At 45.3% G+C, this 19,796-nt stretch overlaps 1 protein-coding gene across 3 annotated transcripts in view; it reads right to left on the bottom strand.

Moving 5' to 3' along the window:
• Positions 1 to 439: 439 nt before the first annotated feature.
• ccdc120a (coiled-coil domain containing 120a) overlaps positions 440 to 19,796 on the bottom strand; it is a 39,837-nt gene continuing 20,480 nt past the window's right edge. For 2 of the 3 annotated variants that reach the window (XM_085393235.1, XM_085393233.1), the window contains exons 2-11: positions 13,139 to 13,324; positions 12,868 to 12,985; positions 12,649 to 12,776; positions 12,190 to 12,303; positions 11,831 to 11,972; positions 10,049 to 10,105; positions 9,170 to 9,266; positions 8,211 to 9,001; positions 6,626 to 6,902; positions 440 to 6,040 (exon numbers count right to left, since the gene is read on the bottom strand). In XM_085393235.1, the coding sequence (XP_085249361.1) occupies positions 5,935 to 6,040; positions 6,626 to 6,902; positions 8,211 to 9,001; positions 9,170 to 9,266; positions 10,049 to 10,105; positions 11,831 to 11,972; positions 12,190 to 12,303; positions 12,649 to 12,776; positions 12,868 to 12,985; positions 13,139 to 13,186 (1,878 nt within the window). In that variant the 5' untranslated portion in view covers positions 13,187 to 13,324 and the 3' untranslated portion in view covers positions 440 to 5,934. Of the gene's footprint in view, positions 6,041 to 6,625; positions 6,903 to 8,210; positions 9,002 to 9,169; positions 9,267 to 10,048; positions 10,106 to 11,830; positions 11,973 to 12,189; positions 12,304 to 12,648; positions 12,777 to 12,867; positions 12,986 to 13,138; positions 13,325 to 13,564; positions 13,704 to 19,796 lie in introns of all 3 variants that reach the window. The other variant, XM_085393234.1, reaches the window with a different exon arrangement.

Genomic DNA, 19,796 nt, shown 5'->3' on the forward strand with positions numbered 1-19,796 from the left:
ACTGTTTGAACCAAATTGCTGCCCCGCCCTGAGCCTGGTTCTACTGGAGGTTTCTTCCTGTTAAAAGCAAGTTTTTCCTTCCCACTGTCGCCAAAGCGCTTGCTTATCGGGGACCATGTAATTGTTTGGGTTTTCTCTGTATTATAGTAGAGTCTACTTTACAATATAAAGTTCCTTGAGGCAGGTAAGACTGTGTCCTTAGACATTTTTTGAGTCCCTACATTGTCAGTATTATTTTACTGTGCGCGCAGTAAAGTTGTTTCAGACACACTGAACTACAGATGTCAGTGAATTTTCTTTTCTCAGATCATTGTTGGCATCGTGATGTTTGCACACTTGCATTTACTTGTGAGAAACGAGTAAAAACAGCCAGGAAACAAGAGGATCTAACACTTACTCCCCTGTGTGACTGCGCTGGAAAAAAAAAATCCAACAATAAAACACTGCAGATCTAAAGGAAGAGAAATCTTTATTTAAAAAGCACCTGCTGACAGCCTCAGGCTTTATTTACACCAAGCTTCATTTCCATCATGAAACATCAGAAAGAGTTCAGAGTGGAAAAAGTACAAACGACCAATAGAAAACCTTTTTTTAAACAGAGTTACTGTACAGCAGAAAAAACAGACTGTACACAGTGCACCTGAATGCATCGTAGCAGAGCCACAGTCCACACAGTGGTACTACAGCTGGTCCTGGACCTGAACTGGGACACAGAATGGCAGCAGGAGGCCCCAGAGCAAAGAGCTGTACTGGAGACTAGTACAACTTCAGCAGTACAGGAAACAGAGCTTTAACCTAAAAATCTAAGTACTTAACTCAGCTGGAGGAAATTTTCTCTCATACTGAGACACAGAAAGAAAGAAATGTTAAATCATCAAAATACTGTACAGGGTTTGGTTGAGAGAGGCTCCACTGAACCTGGACATCAGCACGTCTGCAGTCCTGGTCCCTGAATACTAGCACTGCACATTACCAGTACTACAGCAGGAGTACAGCACTGCACTCAAGCTAATACTGGTACTGGAGAGTACAGAATGTGACAAATATTCAGACTGGTACCACACCATTATATCCTGGTACTGCAGTATGTTTAGTGGCGCTGCAGTATTATGTACAGGTAGAGCAGTACGGCAGCTCGAACAGTCGTGAACACGCGTGCTGTATTTACATCGTATCTTCACATGTTTCTGCTTTGGTGTGAGCGTGGAGTGAGGAGAGGGGCATGCTGAGACTTTCTGAAGCCGGAGGGTCACATGACCAGACTTCCAGACAGAAAAATAAAACTATCCAACACCCTGCCTGGATCTCTGGAGGTCGGCGATGCTTACGCAAAATATGACTGAAACGTTTTGCAAACGTGCCTAAAAAATGCAAACAAATGGCCCTGATTTGGATTTGGCCATTACCCACTCCCAGGTCAATACAACATTCCCAGTCTCTTCCGAATCACCTGCTGCTGAATTCCTTAAATTCATTTGGTTTCCATTGAATGTTCTCCCTCAACAACGCTTGATAAAATATGATCCTTGGAGACTGGAGAGAATATGGGCAGGCCTGTTAGTTTTTAAAGAAAACCAGGCGTAGCTCATCCTCCTAACACTGTGGGCTCTTCCAGTAAAGACACTATTTGGACTATTCTTACACTGCTGGAAATAGATTTATTCTCGTGCTGAATGCACCCTACTGTTAGTTGGTCTATTCAGCCATACCCACAACCCATTATCGATGACTTTTCCTAAGCAGCTGGCAGGTTAAATACTCATTCATGTCTGATTCAACAGTATTAGAAAATAGCCTGAAGCTTCAGCTTCATAAGGCACCAAATCACTCTGGACTGTCTCAAAGATGGCTCTCCTACATGACACCAGACATCCAAGAGCTGGAGCAGATTAAAGACCACTTTATGTATTTGGGTAAGTCCTGGAACAGTTCTGGGCTACAGGTCATGTGTGAAAACTGGAGATCCAGCTCTCTCGATCCTCAAAATTAAAGTTGACGTTTGCTCTCTGAGCAAGTTTGAGATCCACACTGAAATCAACAGAAGAGCGCTGGAAACAGGATAGTGCTAAATGGGAGAAGCCTACATTAACTGGGACGACAGCCAAACTTAAATCAGATATGATTTTTGCTTTTGTGATAGAACACAAATCTGATGTTTTCACCTTTAAAATGTCTTAAAATCTTCTTCTAAAGTGAATCTGTGACCTGAGAAACTTTCTTTGATGTATCGTAACCTCTCAAGTCTCAGTCTGATCTACCGACTTGGTCTGAGTTTGTCGTCATATTGGGTCATGTGACCGCGGCTTCATTGTGGGGGAAGCTGGAGGTCAGGCCGGTTTCAGTGAAGCTGAATTTAAAAATACAAAGCTGGGACTGGGTCAGGCAAAGCTGCAGCTTATGAAGACAACCGCACGCTGAAAGACGATCAATAAATACAGACAGTAGGAACGTGTGGACACAGATCCTGATCAATAACTTATGGATTAATAACACTGACTTCACAGCGCTGAAAAAGCTGCATTTCATTCACGGGCATTTTTATAAAATCTTTTTTCTGGAGCAGAGTACCAAAAAAACAAAAGAAAAAAACAGAATAAATTCTAATTCATCGATTAAACAGTCACTACTGTGACGACTGTGACATTTCCTGATTGTCGCTGCAAATGCTTTTTTTTTTCCTGAAAGAGCGATAAAATTTGCAAAGGGAAACTTGGAACAGCTCCTCTTATTGCTTCAGTCGTCCTGGACTTGGAGTCCCGGTCAGCTCAGCAGGACAATGGCTTCACTGAGGGCTCCGAATGGGGCAGAAGGTCTGAGTGGTTCTTGCAGCTTTCCAGCTGCTGATGCTGTTTCTCCACATCTGGATCTCATTTAAACCACAAATACAGAAACCTCCAAAGCGATCCCTCTTAATCAATCGAGTGTCTGATCAAACAACTCCTGGTTCCCTTAGATGTGACTATTTTCGTCTTTCTGCGAGAATAAACTGTGTCGCAGCTGATGACTGTTTCATTATGGATTCATCTGCTGATCATAATCTGGATTCACTGTTTAAAAAAACATGAACAACAAAAACTGGGGAGGGGTTTCCAGTGCAGGAACTACGGGTAGCTGTGGGGTATTTTCCTTGAATTGGTGCCTCATTCAACAAAGAGCCTTTACACTTCCTGTTAATGCAAAACCCTCAATGAATGGGAGTCACCGGAGCCAAATCGCTTAAATATTTATTAACTCTTCTTCTGTAATTTTCACAAATGCAAACAACTTTCTCAGCTGTCACTCTGCTAATGTGTGCCAACTGGTCTGTTAAGACCTTATGAAAATCTAGAAGCAGCTGTTTGTGGTGCATGAAGGCGACTCATCTCAGGAGGCTGCCGAACACCTAATAACTAAAAAAAGATATTTTACCACAATCCAAAGTTTCAGCTCCATAGAAAAGAGTATTGGAAACAAATGAGAGAAGCCTTCACCAAAGGGGATGGCAGCCAAACTTAATTAGTGTCTTTTGCTTTTTATAGGAACAGTAGTTGAACATTTTGAGGGGATTCTTGTGATGTCTTGGTGTTCTACTGATGTCTAATGATAAACTGAAGACTTCACCTTTAACATTTCTAAAAAGGATCCTCTAAACCGAATCAGTGACCTGTGGAAGAGCGCCATAGAGCCCCACTCATTGTGGGCCATCTCAAGCACATTCCCTAAAGGAGGCGTTTACCGACCATGTGCCTTTGTTTTGCCCTGAAAGGAGTCTTCCAGGTGTGGTTCTGACAAAATATGTGCTAGTCGTTCAAATTCTAGGTTCAGACTACAAGAGTTTAAGTTTCCTTTGTCACATTTGTAAATTACTCTCTGGGGTTAAACTGCCTGGAATGGGAAGCTCGGAGGCCACGATGCACCAGAATTCATGCATCGGCTAAAGCGTCGACTTTGCACTCGGGAATTAAATACTGGTTTATTTGTGATCTGACTGAGCTGGACATGGGCTGAAGTCATAGTAAAGCTGTGTGAGTTGCATGTGTGAAAATGGCTCTTTGATAAGAAACAGCTGCCAGGGGTTAAAATAAAAATAAACTTTCTGCGTTTGTAATTTCTCACTGCAAAGTGCTGCTAAATGTAAAAACTTTACCATAAAACCTCTCCGGTGTTCCTGCAGTGGAAACCAACAAACTATCCAAACCTTAAAATGATTAGAAGTGAATTACTAAAATGAAAAGTGTCAGATATTCACATTTCAAATCCTTCGACTCGGTTAAAAAGTCGAGTTTTCAGAAACCAAATGAACCTTTCAGCAGTTTGTATCGGCTTTTAAAGTGTCCCGTTTGCAAGCATCCTCGTTTCCAAGTATCTAAAGTTGTCAGATAAATTAACGCGTACAGAAAATATTTCCCTTTTCGGAGGAAAGGCTCGTGAGTACGTCAGCTTCTGTGAGTCCCTCTGCAGCAGTGAGGTGGGAAGCTCCGTTTACTTCAGAGGATTTATTCTGTTCACGTTTGGTTTCTACTCGAGGGCTTTGCAGCTGCTTAAAGCCACAAACAGCAGCAGCGACAGTTCAGCTGGTGTCAGTAAACTCGGTGCTCGAGTTTTAGTGCAGAGATGTTGAGTCCAAACCGGGAGAACGCTGGAGAACCTCACCGCGACGCTCCCTGCCTGGACTCACCTGAGGGATCGACAGGTCACCTGATCAAGTCACCAAAAAGTTCTTTTTGCGCTTTGCTGGTTGGCTGCAGGTAGCTGGTGATGTCATCTGTCTTCAGAGGAGGTACGTCCTCCTCGTTGGTGTTTTGAGAGTCTGATTGTCTAAGCACAGTCTGAAGGGTGTAGGAACAGAGCCACGGACACCTTGTTCAGTTTCTGCTTTAATCTAAAACCTTTCAGAAAATGGCTGCATCTCTGAAAGGACTCCAGAAGTCTTTGTTCTAGCTATCCCAGAAACAGGAACCTGTGAGAGACGCCGTATCTCCATCTTCAATCTGAACGCCTGAGAAATAACGACTTCCACAAAAGCAGAGAATCGTCTTCGGCTCGTCCATCTGCAGCTTTTAACAATAAATCTTAAAATGTATTTGGAAAAGACGCGTACAGCATGTGGCTGGTGTTTCAGCATCAGTCTGATGCCACCGTAGGAACCCGGACCTTCCTTTCTGAACAGTTACGGCTGCTTTTGGCCAATGATCATCGGGCTGAGTTCGTTTCTCTGAGAACTGCGACTCCATTGAGCGAAGAGAACCAAAGATTTGGCCACGACCATTTACGTCGCTTACATGTTAGAAACTAAAATCCCTCAGAGTGAAGTAGCCGTTAGGATAGTTTGAGAAATCTCAGGGCAGGTCGTGCATGTGAACATCTCTAATTAGTCCAGAAATGTAGCATCTTCCACAGCAGATGACACTTTTGGTGGCAGTAATCAGGGCGAAGCAGAACGAGACAGATTACTTTCTGAATCCAGACTTTAATGCCTACAGGGGACAACTGTCAGAGGAAATCGCTCAATCTTCTTCTTTGCAACACAGATTGCTGCAGGAACTTTTTCCTGTCATTAGTTCCTAATAGAACTGATGTTTCTGGAGAGTTTGGTGGAAAAGCAGCTGTTGACTTAAAGTCCATCCCTGATAGAAGAAGTTCACCGAGCAGAGCAGCAGTGACCCGAGCAGCGAGGAGCAGGTCCAAGGAGGGAGGAGGTCCAACCCTCCTCCCTCCTTGGACCTGGTCTGGGGTTTGGTTCATTTTTACAAACAGAAGCTCGACCCTGAGGGCAGACGAGGACGAGGCGGGCGGGGTTTTCCATCCTGTACGATCAGGAACTTCCATTCATCAGTACCAAGGTGTGTTTGATTCAGACACCTGGACACGCATTCCTTCATACTGCTCATCCCAGGAAGCCAGCCTGGAATTAGTCCCTTTGCCTGCCTCTCAGCATCGTGATTGGTTGCTGAGTCAGACCAGAGTCCCAGGAGACGGTTGGTCCATCGGCGGATCTCTGAGAGGGACTTCCTGTTTCTGAGCAGGAAACGAGTCGTGGTAGAGCGAGCCATCCACAGACCTGTAGGAAGGACAGAAATGGATATTTACCCACACAGCAGGAAAGTCTTCCTAAAAGTCGCCTCAAACTCATTGCGCTGCTTTTGTTTGACCTTTTAGGTACTTTAACATTTGTTCTCATTTTAAATATCACTCTTGCAGCTTCAAAACAAACATTACTGCTGAACAGAGGATAAGAGTTCTTCAGGGTTCGGACCGACCGCGGTGACCAGCAGGTTGGAGCGGATCTGTAACGAGGAGGCTTCAAGGCTCAAAGCTGAGGAGAAGCGCTCTCTGCTGAATACGTTTTGACTAATTTACACTGATTACCATCATCGAGCTTGAGGATAGTCATGTTGGAAGATCTAAGCAAGTTTTTGCTGCCGTGTCTGGAATAAAGAACCTGCTGTGATCAAAGACGAGTCGGACGCTCCGGCTTTCAAAGCAAAGACTAGAAGTGAAGAAAACCCGTGCTTCGAAAAAAGGATCCAGTAGATTTTAGCAGGTTTTTATGATTTTAATCTACTTTTAGTCCGGACACATTTGCGTCTTAAACTATGTAACAAACATCTGAGTATAAAGGGGGGCGTGGTCATCTGACCCATACCTGCCGTGCAGCGGGTGTCCGTGGAACGTGGCTGAATGCGGCAGCGTGTGTTTGTGATGCGGCGCAGCGTGATGATGATGATTCGTCTCCGTCTGATAGGCCGACTGCTGAATGACACTGTGTGTCGTCCGTCTCCGCTGCAGAGCCCCGCCTCCTCCCGCCTGACCTTTGACCCCTCCATTCATCTTACTGCCGTTGGTCCCTGCGGTCACCTTTCCATTGGCCTGGTTCTGGTGGGAGGAGCCTAAGGTGTTCCTTAGGTACCAGTCCCTCAGACCTGTCAATCACACATCAACAGCTCATCACAGTTTCTGCTCCATGGAAACTTCTCCCATCACCACACTCAGAGCAAGTTTCACTGAGCTGACTGTCTTTAATCGTCAGCCATCTCAGCAGGTTCAGTCCAACCTCTGAATCCCCTGCAGACTTTAGCTGTGTCTAGGTAGAAGATATGGTTTAAAGACTCTCAGTATAACCACAGTTGTTAATGACACCCACATCAAACCACAGTGGTCTGTTGCACTGTTACGTGTACTGAACCTTAGATTACACATTTAAAAAAAAATAAATAGAGGAAGTCACTTAGCTAACCGATCACTCACTGGTTAGCTAAGCTTCATGAACGGGTTGAGGTTTCACTCTGATTCTTTTGATGGTTACAATCCGGGTGTTTTTAAACCACCTGTGTCATTATGTGTCACCACACGCTCGTGTGGTAACAACTTATCTGTCTGAATACACAAACCCCGTTTTATCTACTAACTCAATAAATGAACATCGGGTTGCATTAAACAAGAAGTGAAACTAGAAATGAGGTCACAGAAGGAGTGAGCGCCGTTTACCCTTCTATTTAAACTCTATGGTAGTGCGCCTGAGACTTGATAACAGACAATAAAGTTGACTTGATGCAGTGTAGACAAATTGAGTGATGAAACAAACAACAGGCGGTGACCTCCAGTTTACACTGAGGCAGTCTCCGGCCAAGTGGGAAAGAGTGGGAATAGAATTAGCACCTCCAACTCCGGGACTATGGAGTCCAGGATGAGTTGCTGCCCCAAGTGGAAGAGTTTAAATATCTTGGGATTTAAATAAGTGAAGGGAGAGTGGATCGTGAGACGGACAGAGGGATTGAGAGCCAGAGTAGAGCCCCTGCTCGGTGGCTCAGGATGAATAGGATGCCTTCTGGACACCTCCTAGGTGAGTCTTACCAGGAGGAGACCCTGGGGCAAACCCAGGACATGCTGCAGAATCACGTGAGGTCTAGAGAAGTCTTAGCTTCTCTGCTTAGATGATTGCCCAGAGATGCAAGCGTGGGTAAGCAATGAATGGATGAAGCAAACATATTTGTGTTATTCTGTCTGACTTCCACCAGGTGGCATCACCTCCTCACTGCAGTACACCAGTAGACAGTTTCTGCTGCACTGACCCAGTTTTATCTCCATCCCATGAAACATTCAACACGTTTGAGCTTCACAGCTTCACAGATCAGCAAACATCAGGAGGTAAGAGAGGCTGAGCTGTAAGCTAATGAGCCCAAAGCCTCCGTACAGGAAGTGCAGAGCAGCTAAAGGGTAACAATACTCACCTTCCAGGGCGAGGGCCTTGTGGAGGCTCCTGGTGGCCTCCTCCAGTTGGGAGTCCTGGTTGGGGGGCAGCTGAGGGGGTCGGGGCGGCAGCAGGTGGGGGTGGGGGTCGGGCTGAATGGCGACCAGAGGGGGATTGTGGGTATCAGTCTGGCTCTGCTGCACCGGGAGGAACGGACCGCACGATTTGGTTCGGGTTACCGTGACCCGCCGCTGGTCACCTTGGGGGCCGCGGTAGGTGGGCGGGGCTCCTGATGGCTGCTGGGAGTAGCCATTGTAGACTACCTGCTGCTGCGATGTGATTGGCTGTCTGTGGGGCTGAGAATGCTGTCTCTGCAGCTGCTGCTGTTTTCCCCAAACATAGTCCAGCAGGACATCGCTGTACCCCGCTCCTCTTCCTCCTCTGTCTCCCCTTCCTCCTCCCCTTCCTCGCCCTGCACCTCCCCCTTTTCCTCTCCCATCGCTGACTCCATTATTTGCCCTCGACCGTCCGTCTGTCAGCGTCTCCGAGTTCCAATACGCGCCGGCTGTGCTTGTTCCTCTGGACCCCGGCAGCCCGTTTACCCACAATCCCCCCTGCTGCACCCCAACATCATCCTCAGGAGGGGTGATGCGGTCCAGGAGGCCATCAGAGCTGTTACTACGGCGAGCTGCATTAGCCTTGAGTCCTACCTCCCCTCCTGCTCCAGGGTCAGACGGGCCAGAGGAAGAGGAGTCCTGAGAGCGAGGGGGAGGGGGAGGAGGTTGTGAGGGAGGCAGTGGGAGGGGCTTCTGGCTGTCCAGATGCTCAGTTCTGAAAGACAAAAGGAAATATTTTCAGTATACAGAGGGGAGGGGCTGTTCGTGCTTCCAAAACCAAACATGATGAGGTGACGCCGAACATGAAACCTCAAGAAATCTGTGAGCTCCGATCATGAGATCACAGACCGTGACACAAATGTGGACGTGCTCTGAGCTGTACCTGTGCACGGAGTTCCTCCTGGTTCTGTTCTGATAGAAAACCTCCACCGGAGACCCAGAAGAAACCAGCAGGGGGCGACACTGAGACACACCGTCATCTGCCAGATACATAGACAGAAATTTACTTGTGCTAGAAATATTAACTTTAATTGAAATCTATACCTCAGTTCAACTTATAAAAGCTGTCAATCACTTATATTTTCCTTATGATATTGTAAGTCAGGATAAAGACAGCTGTAACCATGGTAACCGTACACAATGAAGATTATGTCAGATATCACGATGTTTGTAAGACAAGCAGGTCTTATAATTTAAGGACATTTAATTTCGGAACAGTGTAGCAGGGAAAACATCACATTCATAAACACGCCCTTTAAAAAGATCGATAAACCTGCACATTATGAAATAGATAAAATAATTAACTGATTAACTGTCTAGTGTTTGCCTGATGTCTAGTATACAAAATGTCTTATGATAAAAATATAGAGAGAGAATAAAAACATGTGTTAAAAATAAAAAAAAACGCTAAATAATCAAAACATCCTATGCCGAATCAGTCTGTTCGCCTATTCACTGCCAGCAGCCGTGCAGTTCTCCAAAACGAGACCAGAACTGCATTCAACTTTTACTGTTATTCCTCCTGTCAGCCAGCTGAGGGCGCTGCAGCTACACTACCAGTTTTACAGTGTGTTTGCTTGTACATCCATCTTTGCGAGGACCACTGAGAGCTTCAGAGTGAGAGCAGGTCCACAGCACAGACCTTCTGTTTCAGGATTACATCAGAATCGGGTTTATGTTCGGGCTCAGGAGTGTTGGAAAAACATTAAGTGATGGTCCTCGTACAGATAGAAGGGTGTGCGCGCGCGTGTGTGTTCATTACCATTGTCGTGTCCTGTTGAGTCTGATGTCGAGCTGCTCTCTGACCTCACTGTGTCGTCTGGAAACACACACACACAGAAACAGAGTAAGAATAAAAGCAGGAAGACGCTGGTTTCCTCATCTTCCTGAAACAATGGCTTCTCATCTACTGCCAGCTGTGAGTGTCTCCATATGTATGCATGTGTATCTATGTCACATCTATCGCACTGACTGCGCCTTCTGCGTCTTTAGTCCTTTGAAGACCCTCCAAAGAGGACGGCTTTCAGGAAACTGATTAATTTAGTTGTGAGGTCAGTGAGTGTGATGCAAACTCATATCTTTGACTAGAGCTGATTGCAGGGTTTTACTCACTGCGCGAACGTTACATAATGGACTCAAATGAAAACATGTGAGATGTGATAGTAATGATGAGATTACAAAAAGCATAAACTGTATCCCCCTTCTCTCCTCACGTTGACCAGTCCCAGCCTCTGACCACTCGCATGTGAACAAACCTGCGCAGATAAGAAAGGCCTTCCATGTCCATGATGTGAAAGTTCTCCTCACCTAGGAAGGAATTAGTGTGTTTGGGCATGAGTGAGATGCGAAGGTAATGTCAGAAACCTGTGAAGTGCAGTTTCTGAATCCCTGGCAGGAGTATTCTGTAGACTTTTAAAAGTCAGTCAGAAACATTTACGTTGACTTGGGATTTTTAGCAACATTTTTTTAAACCTCTTGAACTCGTTGCAGAAATCTGAGGACCAGTTTTGGAGGTTGGTGAACCAGGCGATCTGACCAGAGCCTGGCAAACTGGATACATACCAGTCCTCGCATTATTTAGAAAATGGATGCATAAGTTGCAGAGTGTGAAGACTCGTTGCAGGGTTCTGGGGACTCGCTTTCTGATGTATGAGGACTTCTGAGGTAGCGGGACGAGTTAGAGCGGTAATAACACTACCTGCAGAGATCGGAGTACACACTGCACAGGTCTAGGAACTAGTTTAAGAGGTCTAATAATTTTCTAAAGAGATCAGTAAAGTACAAAGTAGTTTGTGCCTCCTATCTGTGAAAAGTGCTGCATAAATTAATACTATTTGCTTCATAATGTCCTGAGACATCTGCGGGAGGTTATTTGATGCAAACCAAATTCAAGTTCATGGCCTGCTGTCACGAGATGCAGGACGTGTTGATGTTGTTGTTGATGTGCCGACAGAGTTTCCAGGGTGACCCGAGTGTATCACTGAGTGAGGTGACTACTCTGAAGAGGATAGTACCCAAACTTCAATCAGGCTTTCGGTTTCTAGAGATACATGTATGTACGTTTTTGATTAGGCCTTATAAACATGACATAGCAACTATACCTGAAAACCTCTCAACTGGAGGATGACAGTATTAATTTTATTTATACAGCACCAGAGCATAACAGCACTTGCCCTGTGAAGTCTTTGTTGTTTTTTGCAAGTGCTCCCCTATAGAAGAACGAGATGGGTCAGGTACCATCTGTATCATAAATGTGTGCCAGGTGAATATGGCAGCAGAAACCGGATACTGTGTGTGTGTGTGTCTGTACTTGTTTAGACATCTTTGTGAGGACATAAATTTGGCATGCTGCTATGCCCACCACTTTGAAGGGATTTTGAGGCTCAAAATGTGGTTTTAGTGTCAGGGTTACAGTTAGGTTATGGTTAGGATTAGGCTTTCATTTTTGATGGTTAGGGGTAGGGAGAGCGCCTAGGGAATGCATGTGTATTGAGTGTGTGTGTGTGTGTGTGTGTGTGTGTGTGTGTGTGTGTGTGTGTGTTACCTGTGTGGCAGCCTCTGTGGACAGTCCTCTTCCCGTGGTGTGTGTGTGTCTGCGTGTGTGCGTTGTGCTCAGAGTCGCTGTGTTTCCTCAGAGCTCCGCTGAATAAATTTTTCTTCGGCTTCGAACGCTGAGCGTCTTCCTCCTAAAGAAAAAACACACGCAAATACCTAAAGGTCACACCAACACATGCACGCACAGGGATATACAAACAGACTGCCTCAGCTTGAAACACACATGAAGGTCAAAACTGTTCCATCAACAACAAAACAACACACACAGAAACACACACAGAGGGGGACAGTAAAATTCTCCACCACTGTTGAAATTATTTAGAGTCAAATCACTCCTCAGCTCCTCACCTCTACTCGACACTTCCTGTTTCCCTGGCGGGACGTTCCACCTCTCCTACGAACACAGGGGGGCTTCTCCCCTGCCTCCAGGGGGAAATCACTGGGCACTGCACCCGTCAGCTCCTGACCCAGGAAAACACAGGAAAACCCAACTTACAGCTATCTGGCAGTTACTTTAGTCACTGTTAAAGTATAAACTAAGGTAGAGTCGGCTGAAGTAATCAGAGGTTGGGGACTGGATAGAGAAGACTAGTTAGAGACATAAAAAGAGCATCTGCAGAGGTTCAAGCACCAGATAAAAACATCTGAAGACCACGTGGAGAGGACTAGTTGCAGAGAGGGATAAAAGGATTAGTTGGAGAGTGAAGAAGACTAGTTAGCTGCAGAGCTAAGAAGACTTTGGTTTAGGTGGGAATGCACTGTCAGTGTCTTAGTCATATTGTCATCTCTTTTTATGACATCACTTACAGCTTCCTGCAGACAGATGCGTCTCAGCTCAGCCAATCGGCTGCTAAGCAGCGCCTGGAGACTCCGCCTCCTCTCCTGTAGCTCCACCATTCGCTCTCTCTGCTTCCTGTCTGGGCAGGTGAGAGGGTCTGCAACATGCAAGCAACACACACACGTAAGAGACAGCTAACAGACACACTCGAGAGTGTAGCATCACCACATGTCAGCGTTTATTCTCACCAGGTGCTGAGATGAGTTGACCTTTGACCTCCATGGCTTGTGTGTCCCATATGCCCTCTCCACCTCCTCCTTCCTCACTACTCGACTCCTGTTCACCTCCCCACACACTCTCTCTCACCTGCAACACGTTGTCATCACAAATAAAGGTTAGTACTGCAAGCTAGCACAGACTTCCTGCAGTCCTGATGACACTGACAAACCCTGCTGCTCGTGTGATGTCAGCGCCATGTTTTGACCAATTAGCCAATCAGAACCTTCGGGACTTTCTCACCTTGCGACTGGGTTCATAAGAGTTCCAGTAGTTCACTCCTGTGGCCATCCAACAGTCAGAACACAAACCACAGCACTGCTTCACTAACTAGGCGTCTCACTGCTCGGTTAGCTGTTAGCTGACGGTGAAGCTGCAGTTCCAAAATGGGCCTGAAGAGGGAGGCAAACAGTCTTCAGCGCTCCTGACCTAGGAGAACAAAAGCACAAGAAGAAAAAGGTGGTAGAGTGAGGACCAATCAGGAAGTCAATAAAAGATTATAAGCTAAAGTTCAAAACAACAGATTTTCTCTCAAAAAGTCACAAATACTATCAAAGTAAACATTTTAAAATGTAAAAACTACGTGCAGTTAGCTTGAACTTAGAACCTTAACAAATACATTTACACAAGAAATTACCAATAAAAAATAAAGGTAGAAAAAAAAAAAACCTTTCTAAGAAATACTTGGAGTGGCTCTGGCTGAGCAGGCGACCCTGCCTGGGTTTGATTCCATCCTGGACCATTTCCTGAGACACATTTCCTCTTGCCCTCTCTTTCTCTTTCCTGTCTACTCTCCTCTATATCTGTCCTGTCCAATAAAGACCAAAAGAAAGAAAGAAAGAAAATCACCAACTCTGGAGGACGAGGTCTCATTAGCAAACTACAGCACAAACAAATGTTTAAATAGTGAAACATGTAGGTGCACTTTCAGCTGCTCCTTTATTCACAGTGCTCGCCACGGCAGGTAGCTCTGCACGCTTGATTTGGCCAATTTATGTATACTCCATATGACTCTATATGTTTGCATCTGTGCATTAAGTGAGCTGTTACACTCAAGCAGCATCAAACCTTGCAGTTGTTTGGCCACATGTTGGTGGCTGCAAAAGCCAGTAGCTCACCATAGACTCTCATTAAAATGTGCAACTTCTCAGCATTAAAAAGCACGTTTATTGGCTGGTATGAAGAAAGGTTTGGTGTCTGTGGACAGCTGTACAGGGGGGATTTTTAATAACTGATCCACCTGCATACGGGTGAAGCAGATGTAGCAGCTCGGTGTCTGCAGGGTCTCACCTCAGCTAACTGCAGTCACTGAACTGGACCTCCCCAATGTTTTTGTGCTGCGTTTTTAATGGAGGATCAAATAACACTGCTTGCTCTGTGATACAAACGTCTTTATTAGCACCAATTAGCAGGTAGGTGTGCCAGTGTGTTGCACCCACAGGGACACTGTGGAGAATATCCTGACCTGGTTCTCACAAATCTGATGTTGTGGCTTATTTGTAGATGCTTCCAAGCCTTCAGCGGCCAACAGAGAAGCATCAATCTCGCCCACCTGATTCGACCCAAACACCAACAAAACGTTTGGATTCACATTTTAATTGCAGATTTGTTTTACATGCAAAGAAAGCTGACCGAGTGCAGGTAAAACCTTAAACCCATTTTCTGTTTGACTGCAAAATAAAGACAAAGTTCACACGTTACATAAATGCTTCATACAGTTTTATTCTTTAAAAGCTCAACGTGCCCTAAAGTAGCCGGTCTCTGCATTTTTACCAAGCAAACAGGAGAGGATGTTGCATTCATTAGAGAATGAGACAATCACATTTGGTGCTTTCGCGAGAGTTTTTACAAAGAAAACCTACAAATACTTTGAGTTCATGGTGATAATTAAGTATGTCAGCCACTAAGGATGACTCAGAGGCTTTAATAGTTTGGAAAAGGCAAAGCCTTGAAGATCCTCGGGTTAGGGATTCAGTCTGTGTTTGTCGGTCTCTAAACTGGGATTAAATGCACAATATGAGCAGAGATACGATTTAAATGGATCTGAAACAATGAAGTATTTTCTCGTGGAGCTTCGTGATTAAACGCGCAGGTTTGTGTGCTGGAGCTGCAGACAGAGAGAGCTGGCTCCAGATTTACTGGGTTTAAAGGAAAAATGTGGAGAGAACGGCGAGTACTGACATGCCTCAGACAAAAGACACACACAAAGGTTTATCTGTCAGTCTGTAGCCAAAACAGAGAAAGACCAAAACACACGAAGCCCATTTACAGTGACAGCGTGGTCAGGCGACAGATGTTTGAAGCTCGTGTGACCTCTGCGTGTCTGTCTGGAGAAATATTATCTGGACCTTTGAAAATCCAAATTTTAAAAAAGAGAGAGTGAGAGCTTAAGTAGTATCCTGCCTTGTGATTGGCTGGGAGCAGGTGTTTGATCTCTTCCTGCTGGTTGGAGGAGTGAAACTGAGAAACATCTGCATCATCAGACAGCAGCAAAGTCACAGCGCGATGGAAACAGGCTCTGAGCTTTTGTAACATTTTTACATGTAAACTTTAACCGTCTCCAGCTGTTCCTCTGGTTTTAGTCAACATTCATCAACAGTTTTTTCTAATCCAACCACATGTGCAACACTGACTGATGACAGCGTCACTGCGTTTAAACCTAATTAGTTCAAAAGCCCACAGAGGATAAAAACACACCATGCAAGCCTCTTTGTAAGAATAAAGAGGTTTTACATTTTAAATGCTGTCAGTGGCAGACTGCACGTCCGGAGCTTGCAAACGTTTCCTCGAGGAACCTGAACAGCAAACCTAACAATATTTAGTAAAAAGCACAAATAGGTTCATGGATCTCTGAGAATCCACACTGCAGATGTCTTTCTGTAGTGTTTACAGGACTGCGTTGTGCACATACAGCCTCTCTCATGCAACATCTACCTCCCTGTTTGAGCATCTGTTATAACAAGGCAATCAAGACCAGAGCAAAAGGTAGTTTTTCTAGCTTTAGATCTGTTCAGATTTGATCATCTCCTGTCCGTTTGCCTCCTAACAGGGATTCAATACTACAGAAAATCTTATAAAACCACAGCACGACGTCACTTCCCATCCTGGAAATGTTCCAGCCCAACAGAGGAAAGCAGACACGAAGAAAACAACAAGTGTTACTTAATCACAAAACAACAAGGAGTCTGAAACCTCTGCGCACTTTTATCCTCCAACTGGAGGAGAACGAGATGTCCTCCGACAGCACAGCCCTGAGAACAGGAAGTGGAGCCCAACAGGAAACAGGAAGAAGGAAATGAGTGATGAAAAAAAAGGGGGAAATTGGGGGGGATGGGAAGGACTGACTGGGAACAGCTGAAATGGTTGGTAACACTGGTGTGATTCACGCCACAGTATCCAGCAGCGGAGGATAAAATTCAAGTTTGTGTAGAAATGGCGAGGATCAGAGAGGCGGAGCTTATAGCATTATCACCGTCTTCTTCACACAGATGTTGAAACTGTGTAAGGAAGATTGCAGCAGATGGTTTGACGTCCTGTTTCTTTGGAAAGCTTCCTGTAGAGCAAAGAGTCAGTGTAGGGAGGAGGTCAGAGTGGATGATGCAAGATGTTCATAAAACGTTAAACTGGCTTTTGTTGTGACCAGTAAAACACATCTACTGACCCAGCTGCCCAGGAGGACAATAAAACAAGAACTAATTTGCAGTAAAGCTTCATTTGTCGACCGTGTACGGACGCTGAAGTTATTTCAGTATTTTCAGACTGCTTCTTGGAGCCATTGGTGAGTCAGGCATGCAGGGACGAGTGCCAGGAGTCCACCAGGAGACGGAGGAGAAACAAAATTACAGCCTCTACTACTACAGAAAAAAAGAAAAATGTTCAATCTGACACTAAGATCATTGAAAAGGGAAAAAGAGCAGCTGTACGTGACATTTTCCTGCCCGAGCTGGCAGCTATTGTGAAAAAACGGGTGTGTGCACCAATTTTGGTACCTGTATCCACTTGTGAGCAATTTTCATGACATATGAAATCATCTGCTGCACGAACTACACCGATCTCACCAAAACCATGGAGTTCGAACACGGCTTTCACTGCTCGGGTATTTATTTGCATGACATTACAGAGGGGACTTTTATAAAAGCACAGATGCAGCACTGATCGACATCTGTGGGAAACACTGGATCTGGACTTTAACGTTAATCAAGGAGTTTTTCCCTCAAGGAAAAACAAATAAGTGTGGAGATGAGCCAGAGCTTACTGACGGGGTTTTCTGACACCAAATGCTCTGTCAAATGGTCTCCCCCTCCTCTCTGTCCTCCTCCACCCTCCTCCGCCTCTTACATTCCTGAGTCCTGCCGGGTCGAGTCCAGACCTGCAGCTCCTCCCTTCATCCATCAGCGGCTCGATTGATCGGCTTCAGCTCGTCCGTCTCCTCACGCCGCGATGCGCTGCTGTGATGAGGTGAAGTCTCCGAGACAGGTGGTTTGTGCTGCGAGGGCGACATGTGCTCTTTACCGTCGGCGTCCTTTGGTGTTTTGTTGCATCTCGTCACCGGAGGTTTGCTTCACATCTGTTTTTCTACTCTCACACACTCACAGCCTGGTCTTTGACCTTGTTGTCTGTGTGTGTGTTTTGGGGGAGGGTTGGGGTGTCACTCTCACCTCCCCTCCCCCCTCTCAGGTGTTGCAGGCCTGAACAGCTGATCTGATAACAGCCCGCTGAGGCCAATCTGTTTCCAGTCTGAGTGCCTGCCCTGATCTCTCTGAACCAGCACAGCCTCCATCATCACTGCGAGGAGCAAACGCTTTCAGAGCCTCGCCGCTCGCCCACGTCACAGTCCAGGGGTCGGATATACGAAGGATGCGTGCACACAGACGACACACAAACACGGCTTTTTGTGTTGAAAGTTCAGAAATCCAGAACAAGAACTACAGCTACATCCAATTTTCAGCACTGAAGACTAAAAACGATGCAGCTCTTCTTATAAACCCTTACCTTCTTCTGTAAATGATTTAATAACTGTAATTAAACGGATTTAATTTGATAGATTCACACTTCGTCGTCTCTTTTGTTTCAGTCGTGGCGCTTTAACAGCTGCTGCCTCCATTTATTTTGTGCCTTCGGTAGTTTTTCATCCGCTTGTGGCATCAGATCTGAGATTACCCAAAACTCATTTTTCCTGAATGTCTCGCCTTTATATTGTGCTTCTTCTTTGCTGCTGACCTAACATGACATTCATTCACAGCTAAATGTGAAAACATGAATGATGCTCGTGAACATGCACAACACTCCAAAATGATTGGAATTCACAAAAAGAGGACCAAGCACACGTGAAGCTTTATAAGTCAAACAGAAAATGCACAGGTTTCTGCCTTTGTGCACTTTTAGTCATGAATCTCTACAGTTCAATGCGTCTGGGCCGAGAGGTCTGCACTGTGAGGACTGAACCTCAGGTTTAACCTGCGCCTTCAATGTTACAAAGGTGGGTCACTTCTTAGCCGTGCATCAGACTGGCACTCTGTCCAGGACGTGCTCTGCCTTTCGTCCAATGACAGCTGGGACACACTCCAGCACCTCTGCAACCGTGAACTGGTCAAGTGGTTAAGAAAATAGATGGTTGGTTCACTTCTTATCAGCGCGCATCATTGTCATTTCGTCCCGTCTTCCTCCCTCAGCTGGTCGTGGCAGATGGCCCCGCCCCTCCCTGAGCCTGGTTCTGTCACAGGTTTCTTCCTGTTGAAAGGGAGTTTTTCCTTCCTACTGTTGCCAAGTGCTTGCTCATAGAGGTTGTCTGATTGTTGGGGTCTTCTATAAATAAAACTTTAGTTGAATTATTGGAAATTATGCTGCAGACCTAACTGAGCTGAGAACTCGAGATAACGTGCGTAAAACTACCAGCCAATCAGTCCTCTGGAAAAAAAATCCTGGAGACTTCCATGCTCAGGGAGTAAGAGGATCAAAGGTTTTTGTCTTTCCTGAATGACAACCAATAAAAAAAGAGATTCACAGAAGCAAATTATTCCTTCACTCGTGACCCCCCACCTCCCCCACCACGACCCAGAAGACTCCAAGTATATTTCATTGTTTTATAAGCCTAATAATTGCCATATTTCCTTAAAACAGGATACCTAAACCTTGTATTTGTTCATCTTGCAGGTAAAATTCTTCACTTGCTCTCAGACCGTTTAAAACCAACAAGGCTGCAGCTGAATAACCATAATAACCTTTATTCAAGCAACAGGCTACACATCTGTACTTGAAGCCAGTTCTTCCCTTGTATTAATGAAGGAGCAGTGTACCTGATTACTGTTTCTAGCATTAAATGAACTACAGCTTAACTAACCACCTCTCACATGCTGCCGATTCATATTTTTCCAATACTTCAGTTTGATCTTTGTTTGTGAAACGCTGCCAGCAGACCTGTTCCTGTGATTGTGACAAGATGCTGATAGTTAGACTGAAAACCCTGAGCTGACACATCCAGCTGATAACAGCCTTCATGTGATTGCTGACTGCTGATCTTAGGTTAAGTGAAGCCAGATAAGGCAAAGATATCCTGAGCATGCTGGACGTGCTCCAGGATTCGTCCTCCAGATTCTGCTCAGACTCACAACTGTGGAGTTTTACTCGCCCACAGAGCAAGACCAGAACCAGAAGAAACACGTCGGGCCAATCAGGATCTGACGTTCGCCGCTAACAGCAACATGATGTAAACAGAGAGGAGCTCATGAGCCCAACAAGTCAACAACAAATCGAACATTTAAAGATGAGAGAGATTAACACATCAAATGCACAGAAGAGGCTCAGCACTTCATACTGAACACACACACACACACGGGGAGAGTTGGTGATGAAAGGCTGCAGCTGCAGACAAAGAGATGCAAATACAGGATTTAAATATTCA

The sequence above is a fragment of the Rhamphochromis longiceps genome, linkage group LG20 (genome assembly GCF_057381845.1).
Source record: "Rhamphochromis longiceps isolate RC_006_pf linkage group LG20, R_longiceps_female_GT1.1, whole genome shotgun sequence".
NCBI classification, from domain to species: domain Eukaryota; kingdom Metazoa; phylum Chordata; class Actinopteri; order Cichliformes; family Cichlidae; genus Rhamphochromis; species Rhamphochromis longiceps.